This window comes from Oncorhynchus keta, unplaced genomic scaffold (genome assembly GCF_023373465.1).
Source record: "Oncorhynchus keta strain PuntledgeMale-10-30-2019 unplaced genomic scaffold, Oket_V2 Un_contig_4512_pilon_pilon, whole genome shotgun sequence".
NCBI classification, from domain to species: domain Eukaryota; kingdom Metazoa; phylum Chordata; class Actinopteri; order Salmoniformes; family Salmonidae; genus Oncorhynchus; species Oncorhynchus keta.
Genome location: NW_026287813.1, coordinates 29,695 through 48,757, shown reverse-complemented (window position 1 = coordinate 48,757; position 19,063 = coordinate 29,695). Strand labels below are relative to the sequence as shown.

The window sequence follows — 19,063 nt, the reverse complement described above, 5'->3', positions numbered from 1 at the left end:
CACAGAGAGAGGGAGGCAACACACACACAGAGAGAGGGAGGCAAACACACACACACACGGTGTACTCTCTCACCTCCTCAAACTTCTTGGCCTTGGCCAGGTCAGAGACATGGTTAGCAACCCGGATTCTGTTGCTAAGTCCACAGTCAGGGTGCAGCTCCTGAAGAGAAAGACAGCAAGATGGTCAGAGACAGAAAACTGATTGTGTGTGTGTGGTATGTATGAGTATGTATGGTATGAGTATGTGTGTGTGTGTACAGTATGTGTGTACAGTATGTGTGTGTGTGTACAGTATGTGTGTGTGTGTGTGTGTGTACAGTGTGTGTGTGTGTGTGTGTGTGTGTGTACAGTGTGTGTGTGTGTGTGTGTGTGTGTGTATGTGTGTGTGTGTGTGTGTGTGTACAGTATGTGTGTGTGTGTGTGTGTACAGTATGTGTGTGTGTGTGTGTGTACAGTATGTGTGTGTGTGTGTGTGTGTGTGTGTGTGTGTGTGTGTGTGTGTGCGCAGTATGTGTGTGTGTGTACAGTATGTATGTGTGTGTGTACAGTATGTATGTGGTGTGTGTGGTGTGCGTGTGGTGTGTGTGTGTGGTGTGTGTGTGGTGTGTGTGTGTGGTGTGTGTGTGATGTGTGTGTGTGATGTGTGTGTGTGTGTGTGGTGTGTGTGTGTGGTGTGTGGTGTGTGTGGTCGCATCACACTCTCACATACCTTGAGTATATCCAGTGTGATGATGAACTCTGAGGGCTTGCTCTCTGTCTGCTTGCTGGGGGGTCGAGGGGATCCCAAACCCAACATCCCCTTTACCTTGTCCTTCAGACTCTCTTTACTGGCCTGCTTGTTCATGGCTGGGGGTCCAGGAGGGGTCCTGTGGGGAGGGACCAGGCAGCTTACACTCTACTGGGGCTCTGGGGGAAACAGAGGGAGGAACACAGGTTAGTAAAACTCTCTCCTCTGCTCTCATCCTTCTAGACCTATCGGCTGCCTTCGATACTGTGAACCATCAGATCCTCCTCTCCATCCTCTCCGAGTTGGGCATCTCCGGCGCGGCCCACGCTTGGATTGTGTCCTACCTGACAGGTCGCTCCTACCAGGTGGCGTGGCGAGAATCTGTCTCCTCACCACGCGCTCTCACCACTGGTGTCCCCCAGGGCTCTGTTCTAGGCCCTCTCCTATTCTCGCTATACACCAAGTCACTTGGCTCTGTCATAACCTCACATGGTCTCTCCTATCATTGCTATGCAGACGACACACAATTAATCTTCTCCTTTCCCCCTTCTGATGACCAGGTGGCAAATCGCATCTCTGCATGTCTGGCAGACATATCAGTGTGGATGACGGATCACCACCTCAAGCTGAACCTCGGCAAGACGGAGCTGCTCTTCCTCCCGGGAAGGACTGCCCGTTCCATGATCTCGCCATCACGGTTGACAACTCCATTGTGTCCTCCTCCCAGAGCGCTAAGAACCTTGGCGTGATCCTGGACAACACCCTGTCGTTCTTTACTAACATCAAGGCGGTGGCCCGTTCCTGTAGGTTCATGCTCTACAACATCCGCAGAGTACGACCCTGCCTCACACAGGAAGCGGCGCAGGTCCTAACCCAGGCACTTGTCATCTCCCGTCTGGATTACTGCAACTCGCTGTTGGCTGGGCTCCCTGCCTGTGCCATTAAACCCCTACAACTCATCCAGAACGCCGCAGCCCGTCTGGTGTTCAACCTTCCCAAGTTCTCTCACGTCACCCCGCTCCTCCGCTCTCTCCACTGGCTTCCAGTTGAAGCTCGCATCCGCTACAAGACCATGGTGCTTGCCTACGGAGCTGTGAGGGGAACGGCACCTCAGTACCTCCAGACTCTGATCAGGCCCTACACCCAAACAAGGGCACTGCGTTCATCCACCTCTGGCCTGCTCGCCTCCCTACCACTGAGGAAGTACAGTTCCCGCTCAGCCCAGTCAAAACTGTTCGCTGCTCTGGCCCCCCAATGGTGGAACAAACTCCCTCACGACGCCAGGACAGCGGAGTCAATCACCACCTTCCGGAGACACCTGAAACCCCACCTCTTTAAGGAATACCTAGGATAGGATAAAGTAATCCTTCTCACCCCCCTTAAAAGATTTAGATGCACTATTGTAAAGTGGCTGTTCCACTGGATGTCATAAGGTGAATGCACCAATTTGTAAGTCGCTCTGGATAAGAGTGTCTGCTAAATGACTTAAATGTAAATGTAAAACCAGCAGGGTCAGAGAGAGAGAACATGAATAGTATTGGGTGGTAGAGAGAGAGAGAACATGACTAGTATTGGGTGGTAGAGAGAGAGAGAACATGACTAGTATTGGGTGGTAGAGAGAGAGAGAACATGAATAGTATTGGTGGTAGAGAGAGAGAGAACATGAATAGTATTGGGTGGTAGAGAGAGAGAACATGAATAGTATTGGTGGTAGAGAGAGAGAGAACATGAATAGCATTGGGTGGTAGAGAGAGAGAACATTAATAGCATTGGGTGGTAGAGAGAGAGAACATGAATAGTATTGGGTGGTAGAGAGGAGAGAACATGAATAGTATTGGTTGGTATAGAGAGAGAGAGAGAACATGACTAGTATTGGGTGGTAGAGAGAGAACATGAATAGTATTGGGTGGTAGAGAGAGAACATGAATAGTATTGGGTGGTAGAGAGAGAGAGAGAACATTAATAGTATTGGGTGGTAGAGAGAGAGAGAAGATGAATAGTATTGGGTAGAGAGAGAGAAGATGAATAGTATTGGGTAGAGAGAGAGAACATGAATAGTATTGGGTGGTAGAGAGAGAGAGAGAACATGAATAGTATTGGGTGGTAGAGAGAGAGAACATGAATAGTATTGGGTGGTAGAGAGGAGAGAACATGAATAGTATTGGGTGGTAGAGAGAGAGAGAGAACATGAATAGTATTGGGTGGTAGAGAGAGAGAGAACATGAATAGTATTGGGTGGTAGAGAGAGAGAGAACATGAATAGTATTGGGTGGTAGAGAGAGAGAGAACATGAATAGTATTGGGTGGTAGAGAGAGAACATGAATAGTATTGGGTGGTAGAGAGAGAACATGAATAGTATTGGGTGGTAGAGAGAGAACATGAATAGTATTGGGTGGTAGAGAGAGAACATGAATAGTATTGGTGGTAGAGAGAGAACATGAATAGTATTGGTGGTAGAGAGAGAACATGAATAGTATTGGTGGTAGAGAGAGAACATGAATAGTATTGGTGGTAGAGAGAGAGAGAACATGAATAGTATTGGGTGGTAGAGAGAGAGAGAACATGAATAGTATTGGTGGTAGAGAGAGAGAGAACATGAATAGTATTGGTGGTAGAGAGAGAGAGAACATGAATAGTATTGGGTGGTAGAGAGAGAGAACATGAATAGTATTGGGTGGTAGAGAGAGAGAACATGAATAGTATTGGGTGGTAGAGAGAGAGAACATGAATAGTATTGGGTGGTAGAGAGAGAGAACATGAATAGTATTGGTGGTAGAGAGAGAGAGAACATGACTAGTATTGGGTGGTAGAGAGAGAACATGAATAGTATTGGGTGGTAGAGAGAGAGAGAACATTAATAGTATTGGGTGGTAGAGAGAGAGAGAAGATGAATAGTATTGGGTAGAGAGAGAGAACATGAATAGTATTGGGTGGTAGAGAGAGAGAGAGAACATGAATAGTATTGGGTAGAGAGAGAGAACATGAATAGTATTGGGTGGTAGAGAGAGAGAGAGAACATGAATAGTATTGTGTTGTAGAGAGGAGAGAACATGAATAGTATTGGGTGGTAGAGAGAGAGAACATGAATAGTATTGGGTGGTAGAGAGAGAGAACATGAATAGTATTGGTGGTAGAGAGAGAGAGAACATGAATAGTATTGGTGGTAGAGAGAGAGAACATGAATAGCATTGGGTGGTAGAGAGAGAGAACATGAATAGTATTGGTGGTAGAGAGAGAGAACATGAATAGTATTGGGTGGTAGAGAGGAGAGAACATGAATAGTATTGGTGGTAGAGAGGAGAGAACATGAATAGTATTGGTGGTAGAGAGAGAGAGAACATGAATAGTATTGGTGGTAGAGAGAGAGAGAACATGAATAGTATTGGGTGGTAGAGAGAGAGAGAACATGAATAGTATTGGTGGTAGAGAGAGAGAGAACATGAATAGTATTGGGTGGTAGAGAGAGAGAACATGAATAGCATTGGGTGGTAGAGAGAGAGAACATGAATAGTATTGGGTGGTAGAGAGGAGAGAACATGAATAGTATTGGTTGGTATAGAGAGAGAGAGAGAACATGACTAGTATTGGGTGGTAGAGAGAGAGAGAAGATGAATAGTATTGGGTAGAGAGAGAGAACATGAATAGTATTGGGTAGAGAGAGAGAACATGAATAGTATTGGGTAGAGAGAGAGAACATGAATAGTATTGGGTAGAGAGAGAGAACATGAATAGTATTGGGTGGTAGAGAGAGAGAGAGAACATGAATAGTATTGGGTGGTAGAGAGAGAGAACATGAATAGTATTGGGTGGTAGAGAGGAGAGAACATGAATAGTATTGGGTGGTAGAGAGAGAACATGAATAGTATTGGGTGGTAGAGAGAGAACATGAATAGTATTGGTGGTAGAGAGAGAACATGAATAGTATTGGTGGTAGAGAGAGAACATGAATAGTATTGGTGGTAGAGAGAGAACATGAATAGTATTGGTGGTAGAGAGAGAACATGAATAGTATTGGTGGTAGAGAGAGAACATGAATAGTATTGGTGGTAGAGAGAGAACATGAATAGTATTGGGTGGTAGAGAGAGAGAGAACATGAATAGTATTGGTGGTAGAGAGAGAGAACATGAATAGTATTGGTGGTAGAGAGAGAGAGAACATGAATAGTATTGGGTGGTAGAGAGAGAGAACATGAATAGTATTGGGTGGTAGAGAGAGAGAACATGAATAGTATTGGGTGGTAGAGAGAGAGAACATGAATAGTATTGGGTGGTAGAGAGAGAACATGAATAGTATTGGGTGGTAGAGAGAGAACATGAATAGTATTGGGTGGTAGAGAGAGAACATGAATAGTATTGGGTGGTAGAGAGAGAGAACATGAATAGTATTGGTGGTAGAGAGAGAGAGAACATGAATAGTATTGGGTGGTAGAGAGAGAGAACATGAATAGTATTGGGTGGTAGAGAGAGAGAACATGAACATGAATAGTATTGTGTTGTAGAGAGGAAAGAACATGAATAGTATTGGGGGGTAGAGAGAGAGAAAGGCCATGAATAGTATTGGGTGGTAGAGAGGAGAGAACATGAATAGTATTGGGTGGTAGAGAGAGAGAGAGAACATGAATAGTATTGGGTGGTAGAGAGAGAACATGAATAGTATTGGGTGGTAGAGAGAGAACATGAAGAGTATTGGGTGGTAGAGAGAGAACATGAATAGTATTGGGTGGTAGAGAGAGAACATGAATAGTATTGGGTGGTAGAGAGAGAACATGAATAGTATTGGTGGTAGAGAGAGAACATGACTAGTATTGGGTGGTAGAGAGAGAACATGACTAGTATTGGGTGGTAGAGAGAGAACATGAATAGTATTGGGTGGTAGAGAGAGAGAACATGAATAGTATTGGTGGTAGAGAGAGAACATGACTAGTATTGGGTGGTAGAGAGAGAACATGACTAGTATTGGGTGGTAGAGAGAGAACATGACTAGTATTGGGTGGTAGAGAGAGAACATGAATAGTATTGGTGGTAGAGAGAGAACATGACTAGTATTGGGTGGTAGAGAGAGAACATGACTAGTATTGGGTGGTAGAGAGAGAACATGAATAGTATTGGGTGGTAGAGAGAGAGAACATGAATAGTATTGGTGGTAGAGAGAGAACATGACTAGTATTGGGTGGTAGAGAGAGAACATGAATAGTATTGGGTGGTAGAGAGAGAACATGAATAGTATTGGTGGTAGAGAGAGAACATGACTAGTATTGGGTGGTAGAGAGAGAACATGACTAGTATTGGGTGGTAGAGAGAGAACATGAATAGTATTGGGTGGTAGAGAGAGAGAACATGAATAGTATTGGTGGTAGAGAGAGAACATGACTAGTATTGGGTGGTAGAGAGAGAACATGACTAGTATTGGGTGGTAGAGAGAGAACATGACTAGTATTGGGTGGTAGAGAGAGAACATGACTAGTATTGGGTGGTAGAGAGAGAACATGAATAGTATTGGGTGGTAGAGAGAGAACATGAATAGTATTGGGTGGTAGAGAGAGAACATGAATAGTATTGGGTGGTCCATTATTCCACTCCTCTATGGGAACTTTGTATCATTTAGAAAAGCCATGGAGTTGTCTCAGAAAACAGTTGGTTATCAATGTTCAGACTACGTTTCCTCACATCCTACCCACTCGCCTCCTTTTAACCACAAGGTTGCTTCTCCTCAGGCCTTCAATGTTTTTTTATTTATTTTTATACCAGAAATAAAATTCACTTAAATGTGTTTTGAGTACAAGGAATCAAGGAAAGATCAATTGAGAGAGCTATACCGCCCTGGTCCAACTTTTTGCATTACGTGACTGCTATTAGTTTCTGTCAAACAGATAAATGACAAGACAGAGACATGCCCCAACATCACACCCCTCCTCGACATCGTGTGTGTCCTTTGCACCTGTGGTTCTCCAGAAATTAGTGCACGTCCAGACTCACACCACATGTATCTTGCAAAGCGAGTTAGGGGTTAGGAGCTAGGGGTTAGGAGCTAGGGGTTAGGAGCTAGGGGTTAGGAGCTAGGGGTTAGGAGCTAGGGGTTAGGGTCTAGGGGTTAGGAGCACATCCAGACTCACACCACATGTATCTTGCAAAGCGAGTTAGGGGTTAGGAGCTAGGGGTTAGGAGCTAGGGGTTAGGAGCTAGGGGTTAGGGTCTAGGGGTTAGGGTCTAGGGGTTAGGGTCTAGGGGTTAGGAGCACGTCCAGACTCACACCACATGCATCTTGCAAAGCGAGTTAGGGGTTAGGAGCTAGGGGTTAGGAGCTAGGGGTTAGGAGCTAGGGTCTAGGGGTTAGGGTCTAGGGGTTAGGGTCTAGGGGTTAGGAGCACGTCCAGACTCACACCACATGCATCTTGCAAAGCGAGTTAGGGGTTAGGAGCTAGGGGTTAGGAGCTAGGGGTTAGGAGCTAGGGGTTAGGAGCTAGGGGTTAGGAGCTAGGGGTTAGGAGCACGTCCGGACTCACACCACATGCATCTTGCAAAGCGAGTTAGGGGTTAGGGGCTAGGGGTTAGGAGCACGTCCAGACTCACACCACATGCATCTTGCAAAGCGAGTTAGGGGTTAGGAGCTAGGGGTTAGGAGCACATCAGACAGCAAACAATTGCCCTAGAACCATTCCATTCCTCTGCACATCCTAAAGGGCCTTTGATATGATATTCATAACGGTGTTGTTACATAAAGCGAATAATAACCGCTTGTACAGAAAGCAGCCAGCACTCTGTTATAGTCACGGGAAAGTGGTAGTTTGTGTGTCCGTGCTAATATAGAATTACGCCCCAAATGGCACAATCACTACATATAGAATATAGAGCCATTTGGGACGCAATTGGGCCATACTTCAGTAGCTAGTCAGTAGTACCTACAACCTCGGGATCAGCGACAATCAGCTATTGAGTTCTAGCTGGGGGAGAGAGACTGTACCACGAAAAACAAGCCAGGAGAATGTTGAAATAATTCTCCCTGTCAAGCAGAGAGAAACCTGAGTGAACAACGACAGCTAACTAATGTTATCTAGTTCTGTTTTAGATGTAACAACAGTACCCGGTCAGGTGCCCATTCGTGTATGTTCAACATCCGTCCGGAACAGCTGACAAAATAGCGGACAGGGAGAGAGAAAGAGCGACACAAACAAGCACTAATAAATAGATATTGTTGACTAGCTATCTGCTTGTTTTCGTTCCAGACCTATGGCTTTAAAAACAACGGAAGTTCATACCTTCTATCGATCTAGATGCGTTTCTGGCGTCATTCACGCGAGGCTGGCAGGTGGACAAAATACCGAGCAAGACAAATTCATGCATTTAGAATTTGTTTATCCCAATATTTCAAAAGCTTTCCCCAAGTCAGATCAGTCCCCCCACTCGACAACCGGATGGACTGTCGGGCACTTCCTATAAAAACACGTTTTGTCGCGGGAGTTGACGGGAAATGTAGTTCCTACTAAAAACATTGCTCGACATAGCAAGAGGTGTCGAGTTAAAAATGTAACATTTGTTTAATGTTCTAGCTATTCTTAACGTGCCTGTCGTTTGAAAATTAAATCAACAACCCTAGTAGGTCACGTTTCAATATCCATCAATAGTACTTGGAAAATGTTACCAAAACTTGTATATACATGTGTTTTAGCTAGCTAACCAGATTGTATTTTATCACTAAAATAGCTAACAAGCTAATGTTGTTAGCCACGGTCCGTCCCACTTGCAGCACAACGGTATCCTATGCTTTCCACTGTTTCAAAATGACCTCGCCTTATTTCGTTGAGAGTACCGCGGTCATCACTCCGAGCGGTAACAAGACCGTGCCCCGTGCCGGTTTAGCCACGACGTTAAAAACTAGAATGGAGAGGAGAGTGTTGAGGGCGCACGTGAAACAGGAGGAAGAAGATTCGAGCGTATCAAATCAGAGTTTGGGACGAGACGCTTCAGGTATGAATCCGTTTTATCACAACATTGCCCTTCTGACATTTACAAACTGAAGCAATGTCTTGCTGCATTATTGAGGGACTTTCAGATGGGACAAGCTGTAGCCTAAAACAACAACTAAGAGGTGACGACAGTCTTCAGAGAAAGAGAGCCTTTGGCCTGGCTATATGCACACAGTCTGAATACGCCCCTAATTAATCTTTGACACAGGTGACGATGACGTCTACTACTTCCTGTATGTTCAGTTGTTCTGTACATGAAGAATGTGACATCATTTCTGTGTGCCTCAGAATGTTCAGCACACCTCATCACTCAACTTCTCTGCCCCGCCCCTACTTTACCTTGCAGATATTGGCTCCTCTAGGTTCCGTCGCTCATCCATCGGCCAATCACAAGCTGAGCCAGACAAAGCCCTGTCCCTGTTACCACTGGCACCCATCCTGCATAGGAGGCGGGGCCAGGTGAAGGTGGAATACGATGGGAAGGAGGAGCCTAAACACTGGGAGCCTCCTGATTGGAGCAAGCAGCTGGGTCATGTGCGTCAGATGAGGAGCGCCAGGGACGCGCCTGTTGACCTCATGGGGGCGGAGAAATGCTACGACACACACGCCCCTGATGAGGTGGGTGAGACCCCACTGGTTTCAGTTTCTCTGTCGTACACCCCCCACTACCGTACATCCCCTCCTCTCCTCTCTCCCCCTCTTACCTCCCCACCTTCCTTCCGCTCCCCTCCTCTCTCCCCCTCTTACCTCCCCACCTTCCTTCCGCTCCCCTCCTCTCTCCCCCTCTTACCTCCCCACCTTCCTTCCTCTCCCCTCCTCTCTCCCCCTCTTACCTCCCCACCTTCCTTCCTCTCCCCTCCTCTCTCCCCCTCTTACCTCCCCACCTTCCTTCCGCTCCCCTCCTCTCTCCCCCCCTCTTACATCCCCACCTTCCTTCCTCTCCCCTCCTCTCTACCCCTCTTACCTCCCCACCTTCCTTCCTCTCCCCTCCTCTCTCCCCCTCTTACCTCCCCACCTTCCTTCCTCTCCCCTCCTCTCTCCCCCTCTTACCTCCCCACCTTCCTTCCGCTCCCCTCCTCTCTCCCCCTCTTACATCCCCACCTTCCTTCCTCTCCCCTCCTCTCTCCCCCTCTTACATCCCCACCTTCCTTCCGCTCCCCTCCTCTCTCCCCCCTCTTACATCCCCACCTTCCTTCCGCTCCCCTCCTCTCTCCCCCTCTTACATCCCCACCTTCCTTCCTCTCCCCTCCTCTCTCCCCCCCTCTTACCTCCCCACCTTCCTTCCGCTCCCCTCCTCTCTCCCCTCTTACATCCCCACCTTCCTTCCTCTCCCCTCCTCTCCCCCTCTTACCTCCCCACCTTCCTTCCGCTCCCCTCCTCTCTCCCCCTCTTACATCCCCACCTTCCTTCCGCTCCCCTCCTCTCTCCCCCTCTTACCTCCCCACCTTCCTTCCTCTCCCCTCCTCTCTCCCCCTCTTACCTCCCCACCTTCCTTCCGCTCCCCTCCTCTCTACCCCTCTTACATCCCCACCTTCCTCTCCCCTCCTCTCTCCCCCTCTTACATCCCCACCTTCCTTCCTCTCCCCTCCTCTCCCCCTCTTACCTCCCCACCTACACCCTGGCCACTGCCTCCGCTCCCTCATCCTCTCCGGGTCAGAGGTGGACCAGCCCCTGCTACCCCCTGCTCCGTGCCGTGACCTACCAAGAGACCGCTTCCTGCCTCGGCTCCTCCCTCTCCCGCGCCCTCACCTTCCCCAAGTACGCCCTCACCTTCCCCAAGTACGCCCTCACCTTCCCCGAGTTCGCCCTCACCTTCCCCGAGTTCGCCCCTCACCTTCCCCGAGTTCGCCCTCACCTTCCCCGAGTTCGCCCCTCACCTTCCCCGAGTTCGCCCTCACCTTCCCCGCGCCCCCTCACCTTCCCCGAGTTCGCCCCTCACCTTCCCCGAGTTCGCCCTCACCTTCCCCAAGTTCTCACCTTCCCCCGAGTTCCCCTCACCTTCCCGAGCAGCCCTCACCTTCCCCGAGTTCGCCCTCACCTTCCCCGAGTTCGCCCCTCACCTTCCCCGAGTTCGCCCTCACCTTCCCCGAGTTCGCCCTCACCTTCCCCGGTTCGCCCTCACCTTCCCCGAGTTCCTCACCTTCCCCAAGAGTTCGCCCTCACCTTCCCCGAGTTCGCCCTCACCTCCTCACCTTCCCCGAGTTCTCACCTTCCCCGAGTTCGCCCTCACCTTCCCCGAGTTCGCCCTCACCTTCCCCCGAGTTCGCCCTCACCTTCCCCGAGGGCCCTCACCTTCCCCCGAGTTCGCCCTCACCTCCCCACCTTCCCCAAGTTTCGCCCTCACCTTCCCTGTTCACCCTCACCTTCCCCAAGTTCGCCCTCACCTTCCCCGAGCACAGCCCTCACCTTCCCGAGTTCGCCCCTCACACCTTCCCCGGTTCGCCCTCACCTTCCCCGAGTTCCCCTCACCTCCCAGAGGCCCTCACCTTCCCCGAGTTCCCCTCACCTTCCCGGGCAGAGGGAGCTTCCCCAACGGTTACCTTCCCCAAGTCTCTGACCTGCCTTCACCTGGGGTCACAGAGACCTGTCTACACCTGGGGTAGAGACCTGATCTACACCTGGGGTCGGAGACCTGATCTACACCTGGGGTAGAGACCTGATCTACACCTGGGGTAGAGACCTGATCTACACCTGGGGCGGAGACCTGATCTACACCTGGGGGTAGAGACCTGATCTACACCTGGGGTGGAGACCTGATCTACACCTGGGGCGGAGACCTGATCTACACCTGGGGCGGAGACCTGATCTACACCTGGGGTGGAGACCTGATCTACACCTGGGGTAGAGACCTGATCTACACCTGGGGCGGAGACCTGATCTACACCTGGGGTAGAGACCTGATCTACACCTGGGGGTAGAGACCTGATCTACACCTGGGGTGGAGACCTGATCTACACCTGGGGGTAGAGACCTGATCTACACCTGGGGGTAGAGACCTGATCTACACCTGGGGTGGAGACCTGATCTACACCTGGGGTGAGACCTGATCTACACCTGGGGTGGAGACCTGATCTACACCTGGGGTAGAGACCTGATCTACACCTGGGGGTAGAGACCTGATCTACACCTGGGGGTAGAGACCTGATCTACACCTGGGGGGAGAGACCTGATCTACACCTGGGGGTAGAGAGACCTGATCTACACCTGGGGGGAGAGACCTGATCTACACCTGGGGGGAGAGACCTGATCTACACCTGGGGTGGTAGAGACCTGATCTACACCTGGGGTGGAGAGACCTGATCTACACCTGGGGGTAGAGACCTGATCTACACCTGGGGTGGAGAGACCTGATCTACACCTGGGGGTAGAGACCTGATCTACACCTGGGGGGTAGAGACCTGATCTACACCTGGGGTGGAGAGACCTGATCTACACCTGGGGTGGAGAGACCTGGTCTACACCTGGGGTGGAGAGACCTGATCTACACCTGGGGTGGAGAGACCTGATCTACACCTGGGGTGGAGAGACCTGATCTACACCTGGGGTGGAGAGACCTGATCTACACCTGGGGTGGAGAGACCTGATCTACACCTGGGGCGGAGACCTGATCTACACCTGGGGCGGAGACCTGATCTACACCTGGGGGGGTAGAGACCTGATCTACACCTGGGGGGGTAGAGACCTGATCTACACCTGGGGGGGTAGAGACCTGATCTACACCTGGGGGGGTAGAGACCTGATCTACACCTGGGGGGGTAGAGACCTGATCTACACCTGGGGGGTAGAGACCTGATCTACACCTGGGGGGTAGAGACCTGATCTACACCTGGGGGGGTAGAGACCTGATCTACACCTGGGGGTAGAGACCTGATCTACACCTGGGGGGGTAGAGACCTGATCTACACCTGGGGGGTAGAGACCTGTTCAACACGTTGGGGGGTAGAGACCTGATCTACACCTGGAGGGGGGTAGAGAGCTGATCTACACCTGGGGGTAGAGACCTGATCTACACCTGGGGGGTAGAGACCTGATCTACACCTGGGGGGTAGAGACCTGAACTAGATGAACCCTGCAGGTAGAACAGTAGAACACACAGAGGTAGTAGCAGGGTTCCACCACTAGATGAACCCTGCAGGTAGAACAGTAGAACACAGAGAGGTAGTAGCAGGGTTCCACCACTAGATGAACCCTGCAGGTAGAACAGTAGAACACAGAGGTAGTAGCAGGGTTCCACCACTAGATGAACCCTGCAGGTAGAACAGTAGAACACAGAGGTAGTAGCAGGGTTCCACCACTAGATGAACCCTGCAGGTAGAACAGTAGAATACACAGAGGTATTAGCAGGGTTCCACCACTAGATGAACCCTGCAGGTAGAACAGTAGAATACACAGAGGTATTAGCAGGGTTCCACCACTAGATGAACCCTGCAGGTAGAACAGTAGAACACACAGAGGTAGTAGCAGGGTTCCACCACTAGATGAACCCTGAACAGTAGAATACACAGAACAGCAGAGTGCCCATTAGAGGTGGAGGGGTTCTACAGAGCAGGGTCAGAAGGCTGTAGATCTGATTTATGTTCCAGGATAAAGGTGAAACACATCCAGCACTATAAAAGGAGGATGTGGAACTGCAGTTATGTCACTGGATATGATTTGTTATGAGCTTACGAAACAAACAGTGCAAAAGTGTTGGAGATGGGAGATGGGCCGAGCTAGCTAGCTGGGGTGTATTCATTAGGAACCAAACAGAACTAGGCAGGACTTGTCCAATAGAAACACTTGATTTCGCTGCAGTTGGAAAACGTTTTGCTACAGTGTGCGACTAATTAATACATCCCAAGCTGTTTTCAAGAGGCCAGTTCAATCAGGCTTTACCACCATGACAGACAAGGATATAAAAGTTAGATGTTACGTGACATGTTAGCTATGCACACCTGTTCTCCCACCAGGAGTGATGAGTCAACCTCATTCTGAGACCTCTTTAGAAACAGTGTACGCCTACTGAACACTCCATTTTAACACAAGGCAGTGCATAAGAGGCATACTAGCAAGGAGATACTTTTGGTTATGTAATGTATGTGGACACCTGCTTATTGTATGTGGACACCTGCTTATTGTATGTGGACACCTGCTCATTGTATGTGGACACCTGCTCATTGTATGTGGACACCTGCTCATTGAACATCTCATTCCAAAATCATGGCCATTTTATAAAGTTGGAAGCACAGAATCGTCTAGAATGTCATTGTATGCTGTAGAGTTAAGATTTCCCTTCACTGGAAATAAGGGGCCCGATCCATTAAAAACAGCCCCAGACCGTTATTCTTCCTCCACCAAACTTTACAGTTGGCACTATGCATTGGGGCAGGTAGTGTTTTCCTGGCATCCGCCCAACCCAGATTCATCGATCGGGATGGCCAGATGATGAAGTGTGATTCATCTCTCTCCCCTCCTCCTCATCTCTTCCACCAGGTGCGACGTTACCAGGTGCTGGTGTCTCTGATGTTGTCAAGCCAGACAAGGGACCAGGTGACCAGTGCGGCTCTGCAGAGACTCAGGGCTCATGGCTGTACAGTGGACAACATAGTCAACACTGACGATGACACACTGGGACAACTCATCTACCCTGTCGGCTTTTGGAGGGTAACGCACACTATACACTGCCTTCACAAAGTATTCACACCCCTTGACTTTTTTGTTTGTTTGTTTTTTTGGAAAGCATACTGAAGCAGGTTTTCCTCCAGGATTTTGCCTGTGCTTAGCTCCATTCTGTTTATTTTATCCTGAAAAACGCTCCTGTCCTTCACAATTAAAAGCATACCCATAACATGATGCAGCCACCACTATCCTTTAACATATGGAGATTGGTAATCCGTAATATGTTTGAGGCAAATCCAATACAACACTTTGTATTCAAGACAAAAAAATATATTGCTTTGACACATTTTTTTGCAGTATTACTTTAGTGACTTGTTGCAAACAGGATGTATGTTCTGGAGTATTTGTATTCTGTACAGGCTTCCTTCTTTTCACTTGGTCATATATGTTAGTATTGTGGAGTAACTACAATGTTGTTGATCCATCCTCAGTGTTTTATCACAGCCATTAAACTTAGTCACCAGTTGTCTCATGGTGAAATCCCTGAGCAGTTTCCTTCCTCTCTGGCAACTGAGTTGGGAAGGACGCCTGTATCTTTGTAGTGACTGGGTGTATCGACACACCATCCAAAGTGTAATTAATAACTTAATGTTGAAAGAGATATTCAATATCTGCTTTTCATTTTTACCCATCTACCAACTCATCTGCTCTACTTTATGAGCCATTGGAAAACCTCCCTAGTTTTTGTGGTTGAATCTGTTTGAAATTCACTACTTGACTGAGGGACCTTACAGATAATTCTATGTGTGGGGTACAGAGATGAGGCAGTCATTCAAAAGTTATGTTAAACACTATTATTGCACACAGAGCGAGTCAATGCAACTTGTTAAGCAAATATTTCCGCCTGAAATTATTTAGCCACAACGGTTGAATACTTTATTCAAGACATTTCAGCTTTTTATTAATTAATTTGTAAAATAATAAAAACATCCCACATTATGGGGTATTGTGGGTAGGCCAGTGACAAATCTCAATGTAATCCATTTTAAATTCAGGCTGTACCATGTGGAACAAGTCAAGGGGTGTGAATACTTATGAATAAAACCTTGACATGTCTTCTCTCCTACCCCCCCCACCCCCCCACCCACCCCCCTCCTCCAGACCAAGGTGAAGTACCTGAAGCAGACATCAGTGATGCTCCAGAGGGAGTTTAGAGGGGACATCCCTAACACAGTGGAAGGCCTGGTACGACTACCTGGAGTAGGACCCAAGATGGCTCACCTGGCCATGGACATCGCCTGGCACCAGGTCTCTGGCATAGGTAGGTATGGCTCATATACAGTTTGAAGTCGGAAGTTTACATACGCCTTAGCCAAATACATTTAAAGTTTTTCACAATTTCTGACATTTAATCCTAGTCAAAATTCCCTATTTTAGGTCAGTTACGATCACCACTTTATTTTAAGAATGTGAAATGTCAGAATAATAGTAGAGGTTTTATTTCTTTCATCGCATTCCCAGTGGGTCAGAAGTTTACATACACTCAATTAGTATTTGGTAGCATTGCCTTTTAATTGTTTAACTTGGGTCAAAAATTTCAGGTAGCCTTCAACAAGCTTCCCACAATAAGTTGGGTGAATTTTGGCCCATTCCTGCTGACAGAGCTGGTGTAACGGAGTCAGGTTTGTAGGCCTCCTTGCTTGCAGACGCTTTTTCAGTTCTGCCCTCACATTTTCTATAGGATTGAGGTCAGGGCTTTGTGATGGCCACTCCAATACCTTGACTTTGTTGTCCTTAAGCCATTTTGCCACAACTTTTTTTGCTTGGGGTCAGTGTCCATTTGGAAGACCCATTTGTGACCAAGCTTTAACTTCCTGACTGATATCTTTGAGATGTTGCTTCAATATATCCACATAATTTTCCATCCTCATGATGCCATCTATTTTGTGAAGTGCACCTGTCCCTCCTGCAGGAAAGCAGCCCCACAACATGATGCTGCCACCCCCGAGCTTCACGGTTCTGATGTTCTTTGGCTTGCAAGCCTCCCCCTTTTTCCTCTAAACATAACGATGGTCATTTTGGCCAAACAGTTATATTTTTGTTTCATCAGATGATGGTGTTTATACCTGCGTACTATTGTTTGTGCAGATGAACCTGGTACCTTCAGGTGTCTGGAAATTGCTCCCAAGGATGAACCAGACTTGTGGAGGTCTACAACTCTTTTCTGAGGTCTTTGCTGATTTATTTTGATTTTCCCCTGATGTCAAGCAAAGAGGCACTGAGTTTGAAGGTAGGCCTTGAAATACATCCACAGGTACACCTCCAATTGACTCAAATAATGTCAATTAGCCTATCGGAAGCTTCTAAAGCCATGACATTTTCTGGAATTTTCCAAGCTGTTTCAAGGCGTAGTCAAGTTAGTGTATGTAAACTTCTGACCCACTGGAATTGTGATACAGTGAACTAAGTGAAATAATCTGTCTGTAAACAATTGTTGGAAAAATGACTTGTCATGCACACAGATGTCCCAACCAACTTGCCAAAACTCTAGTTAGTTAAGAAATTTGTAGAGTGGTTGAAAAACAAGTTTTGATGACTCCAATCTAAGTATGTACATTTCTGACTACAAATCCCATACTCTAGTCTGCATGTTGTGATGTGGTCTGATGTTGTGCAGAGTTGTAGTTCTATTGGATTGTATTGTGGGCGTCTTATGGGATAGTTTTATTGTTTGTGTGTGTGAGTAGGAGTGGACACACACGTCCACCGTATCTCCAACCGGCTGGGATGGACGAGAGGTGGGACCAAGAACCCAGAGGAGACACGCAAGGCCCTGGAAGACTGGTTACCAAGGTGACATCACCACTTCCTCTACCCCAGCAGGTCACTCGTTAACCAGTCACTGACCAATCAGATCCCTTACAGCAGGAAAGAGAAACATTTTGCCTTGTGATTTCTGTCCAACATGATTTTGATGAAGACTGAGATGGGGATTGATCTTCCTCTCTCTTCCCCGACACAGGGATCTATGGAGTGAGATCAACTGGTTGCTGGTGGGGTTTGGTCAACAGGTGTGTCTACCTGTCAATCCTCTCTGCTCCGTGTGTCTGAACCAGCACAGCTGCCCCTCTGCCCACCAAGCCTCCCCAGCCAAGAGGCCTAAAGCTGGGTCACCTCGCTCCCCCAAGACCTCCAGGGTCAAGCTGGAGCCTGGTTCTCTTGGTTTGGGGTTACCACCCCCTCCTCAGCCACACCGGTCAAAGAGGAACCTCTGGCTACTACCCTCTCCCCTCCGCTGCCCAGAAAGAGGAAGTCGAAAGCCAAAACCTTCTCTACATGATACGACAGAAGAGGGTAGCATCCCTTTAGAAACGTCGGGACCGTGTCCCAATTCTCTCTCCTTCCTCCCAAAGTGTGCTCTTGTCACTTCCCCTGACTGATTTGAAATGAGCGCTACTAGAGATATGGTGGTAACTCCTACTAGCCCAGTGGTATTAACTTCTTTAGCGGGGAGACCATTTTTGGACCGAATTTCTGTGGACTCTTATTTCTCACAACACCCCAAAACTAAACCTTCAAATCTTTACATTTAGATTTTTTACTTCTAATACATTCTCAATAAAATAATTTTTCAAATCTCAAACACATTTGTATATTGTCCAATACAATAATCGTCACTTAATGTTCCCAAAGCATAGCGACCTGACAACTTATTTATCCTTGAACTAGGCAAGTCAGTTAAGAACAAATTCTTATTTACAATGACAGCCGAGGAACTGCCTTGTTCAGGGGCAGAACGACAGATTCTTGTGATCTCTGGGATTTGATCACTGGCCCAACACACTAGGCTACCTACAATACCACTGACATAATCCTAGCAGATATACCAGAGTGACTAAGATGTAGGGGGTTTGAGGTCCATTTGGAATTAACAATGCAAGTGCAAAACACCCTGTTACTCAGCCACAAGTGATTGAGTTCCCCCAGGAGACGACAGGGTGGTTTGGTGACCTCTGCCTTACTGGCTCCAACTGAGTTTATGGGTAGAATACACCCGTAACAGTGACCACTGAAGTGGGTTGATCTTATACATGCAACAACTTCAGAGTTAGTTTACATAAGGAAAGCAGTCAATTGAAATATGGGAGGGCATAGGCCCACCCACTGAGCCAGACAATCAGTGACCCCCCCCAATGAAAAGGCTTTGCTACAGCCAGAAATACTCCAGTGTCATCAGCTGCCAGGTCAGACGATGCTGCAGGTGAAGCCGGATGTGGAGTTCTTGGGCTGGCAGGATTACAATTCCTGGTCGTGAGGCCGGTTGGGACATTCTTTACAAATGACTTGATGCAGGAAACAGGAAATAACTCAATTATCTGGCAACAGCTCTGGCAGACATTTCTGCAGTAAGCATGCAAATTGCATGCCCCCTCAACTTGACAGCTGTGGCATTGCGACAAATGCACATTTCAGAGCGACCTCATTGTCCTCAGCACAAGGTGAACACGTGTCATCAGCCCCACCTGTCAAGTGGAAAAGTCCAAATGCTCAAATTTGTGCACAATGAGAGCTTTCTTCGTACGTATGGGACATTTCTGGGATCTTTTTTTTCAGCTCATGAAACAATTCACATGGTGATATGTGTTCACTGTTGTTTAACAATTCCTGAGTACTGGCTTGCTAAATCTTCTGAACTGAAACATCTAGTATTGTACCGCCGTCGAAAGTAGAGTAATTGCTTAGTTTACTGTACATGCTGAGCTGTCAGTCAAC

General features: G+C 47.9%; 2 protein-coding genes and 1 long non-coding RNA gene across 4 annotated transcripts; 1 reads left to right on the top strand and 2 right to left on the bottom strand.

The window, feature by feature from the left end:
* Positions 1-65: 65 nt before the first annotated feature.
* LOC127924777 (tuberin-like) lies at positions 66-8,149 on the bottom strand (the record flags this gene model as incomplete). Its single annotated transcript, XM_052509424.1, has 3 exons — positions 7,985-8,149; positions 710-906; positions 66-160 (listed from the first exon to the last, which is right to left on the bottom strand). Coding segments are annotated over exons 2-3 (230 nt in total), but the record flags the coding sequence as incomplete, so codon positions are not given.
* Positions 8,150-8,199: 50 nt separating this feature from the next.
* Positions 8,200-17,912, top strand: LOC118380931 (endonuclease III-like protein 1). The gene is made up of 6 exons (XM_035767890.2): positions 8,200-8,693; positions 9,039-9,310; positions 14,165-14,335; positions 15,452-15,611; positions 17,038-17,143; positions 17,313-17,912. Exons 1-6 carry the CDS (start codon positions 8,441-8,443, stop codon positions 17,728-17,730), a joined length of 1,380 nt encoding a protein of 459 aa, XP_035623783.2. The 5' UTR covers positions 8,200-8,440; the 3' UTR covers positions 17,731-17,912.
* LOC127924779 (uncharacterized) lies at positions 9,266-10,951 on the bottom strand. Of its 2 annotated transcripts, XR_008118764.1 has the most exons (6): positions 10,902-10,951; positions 10,753-10,794; positions 10,255-10,504; positions 10,011-10,043; positions 9,622-9,836; positions 9,266-9,404 (listed from the first exon to the last, which is right to left on the bottom strand). It is a non-coding gene; the product is annotated as an uncharacterized LOC127924779 (long non-coding RNA). The 2 variants fall into 2 exon arrangements; XR_008118765.1 differs by lacking the exon at positions 10,011-10,043 and having other exon boundaries at positions 9,622-9,664; positions 10,224-10,504.
* Positions 17,913-19,063: the final 1,151 nt, after the last annotated feature.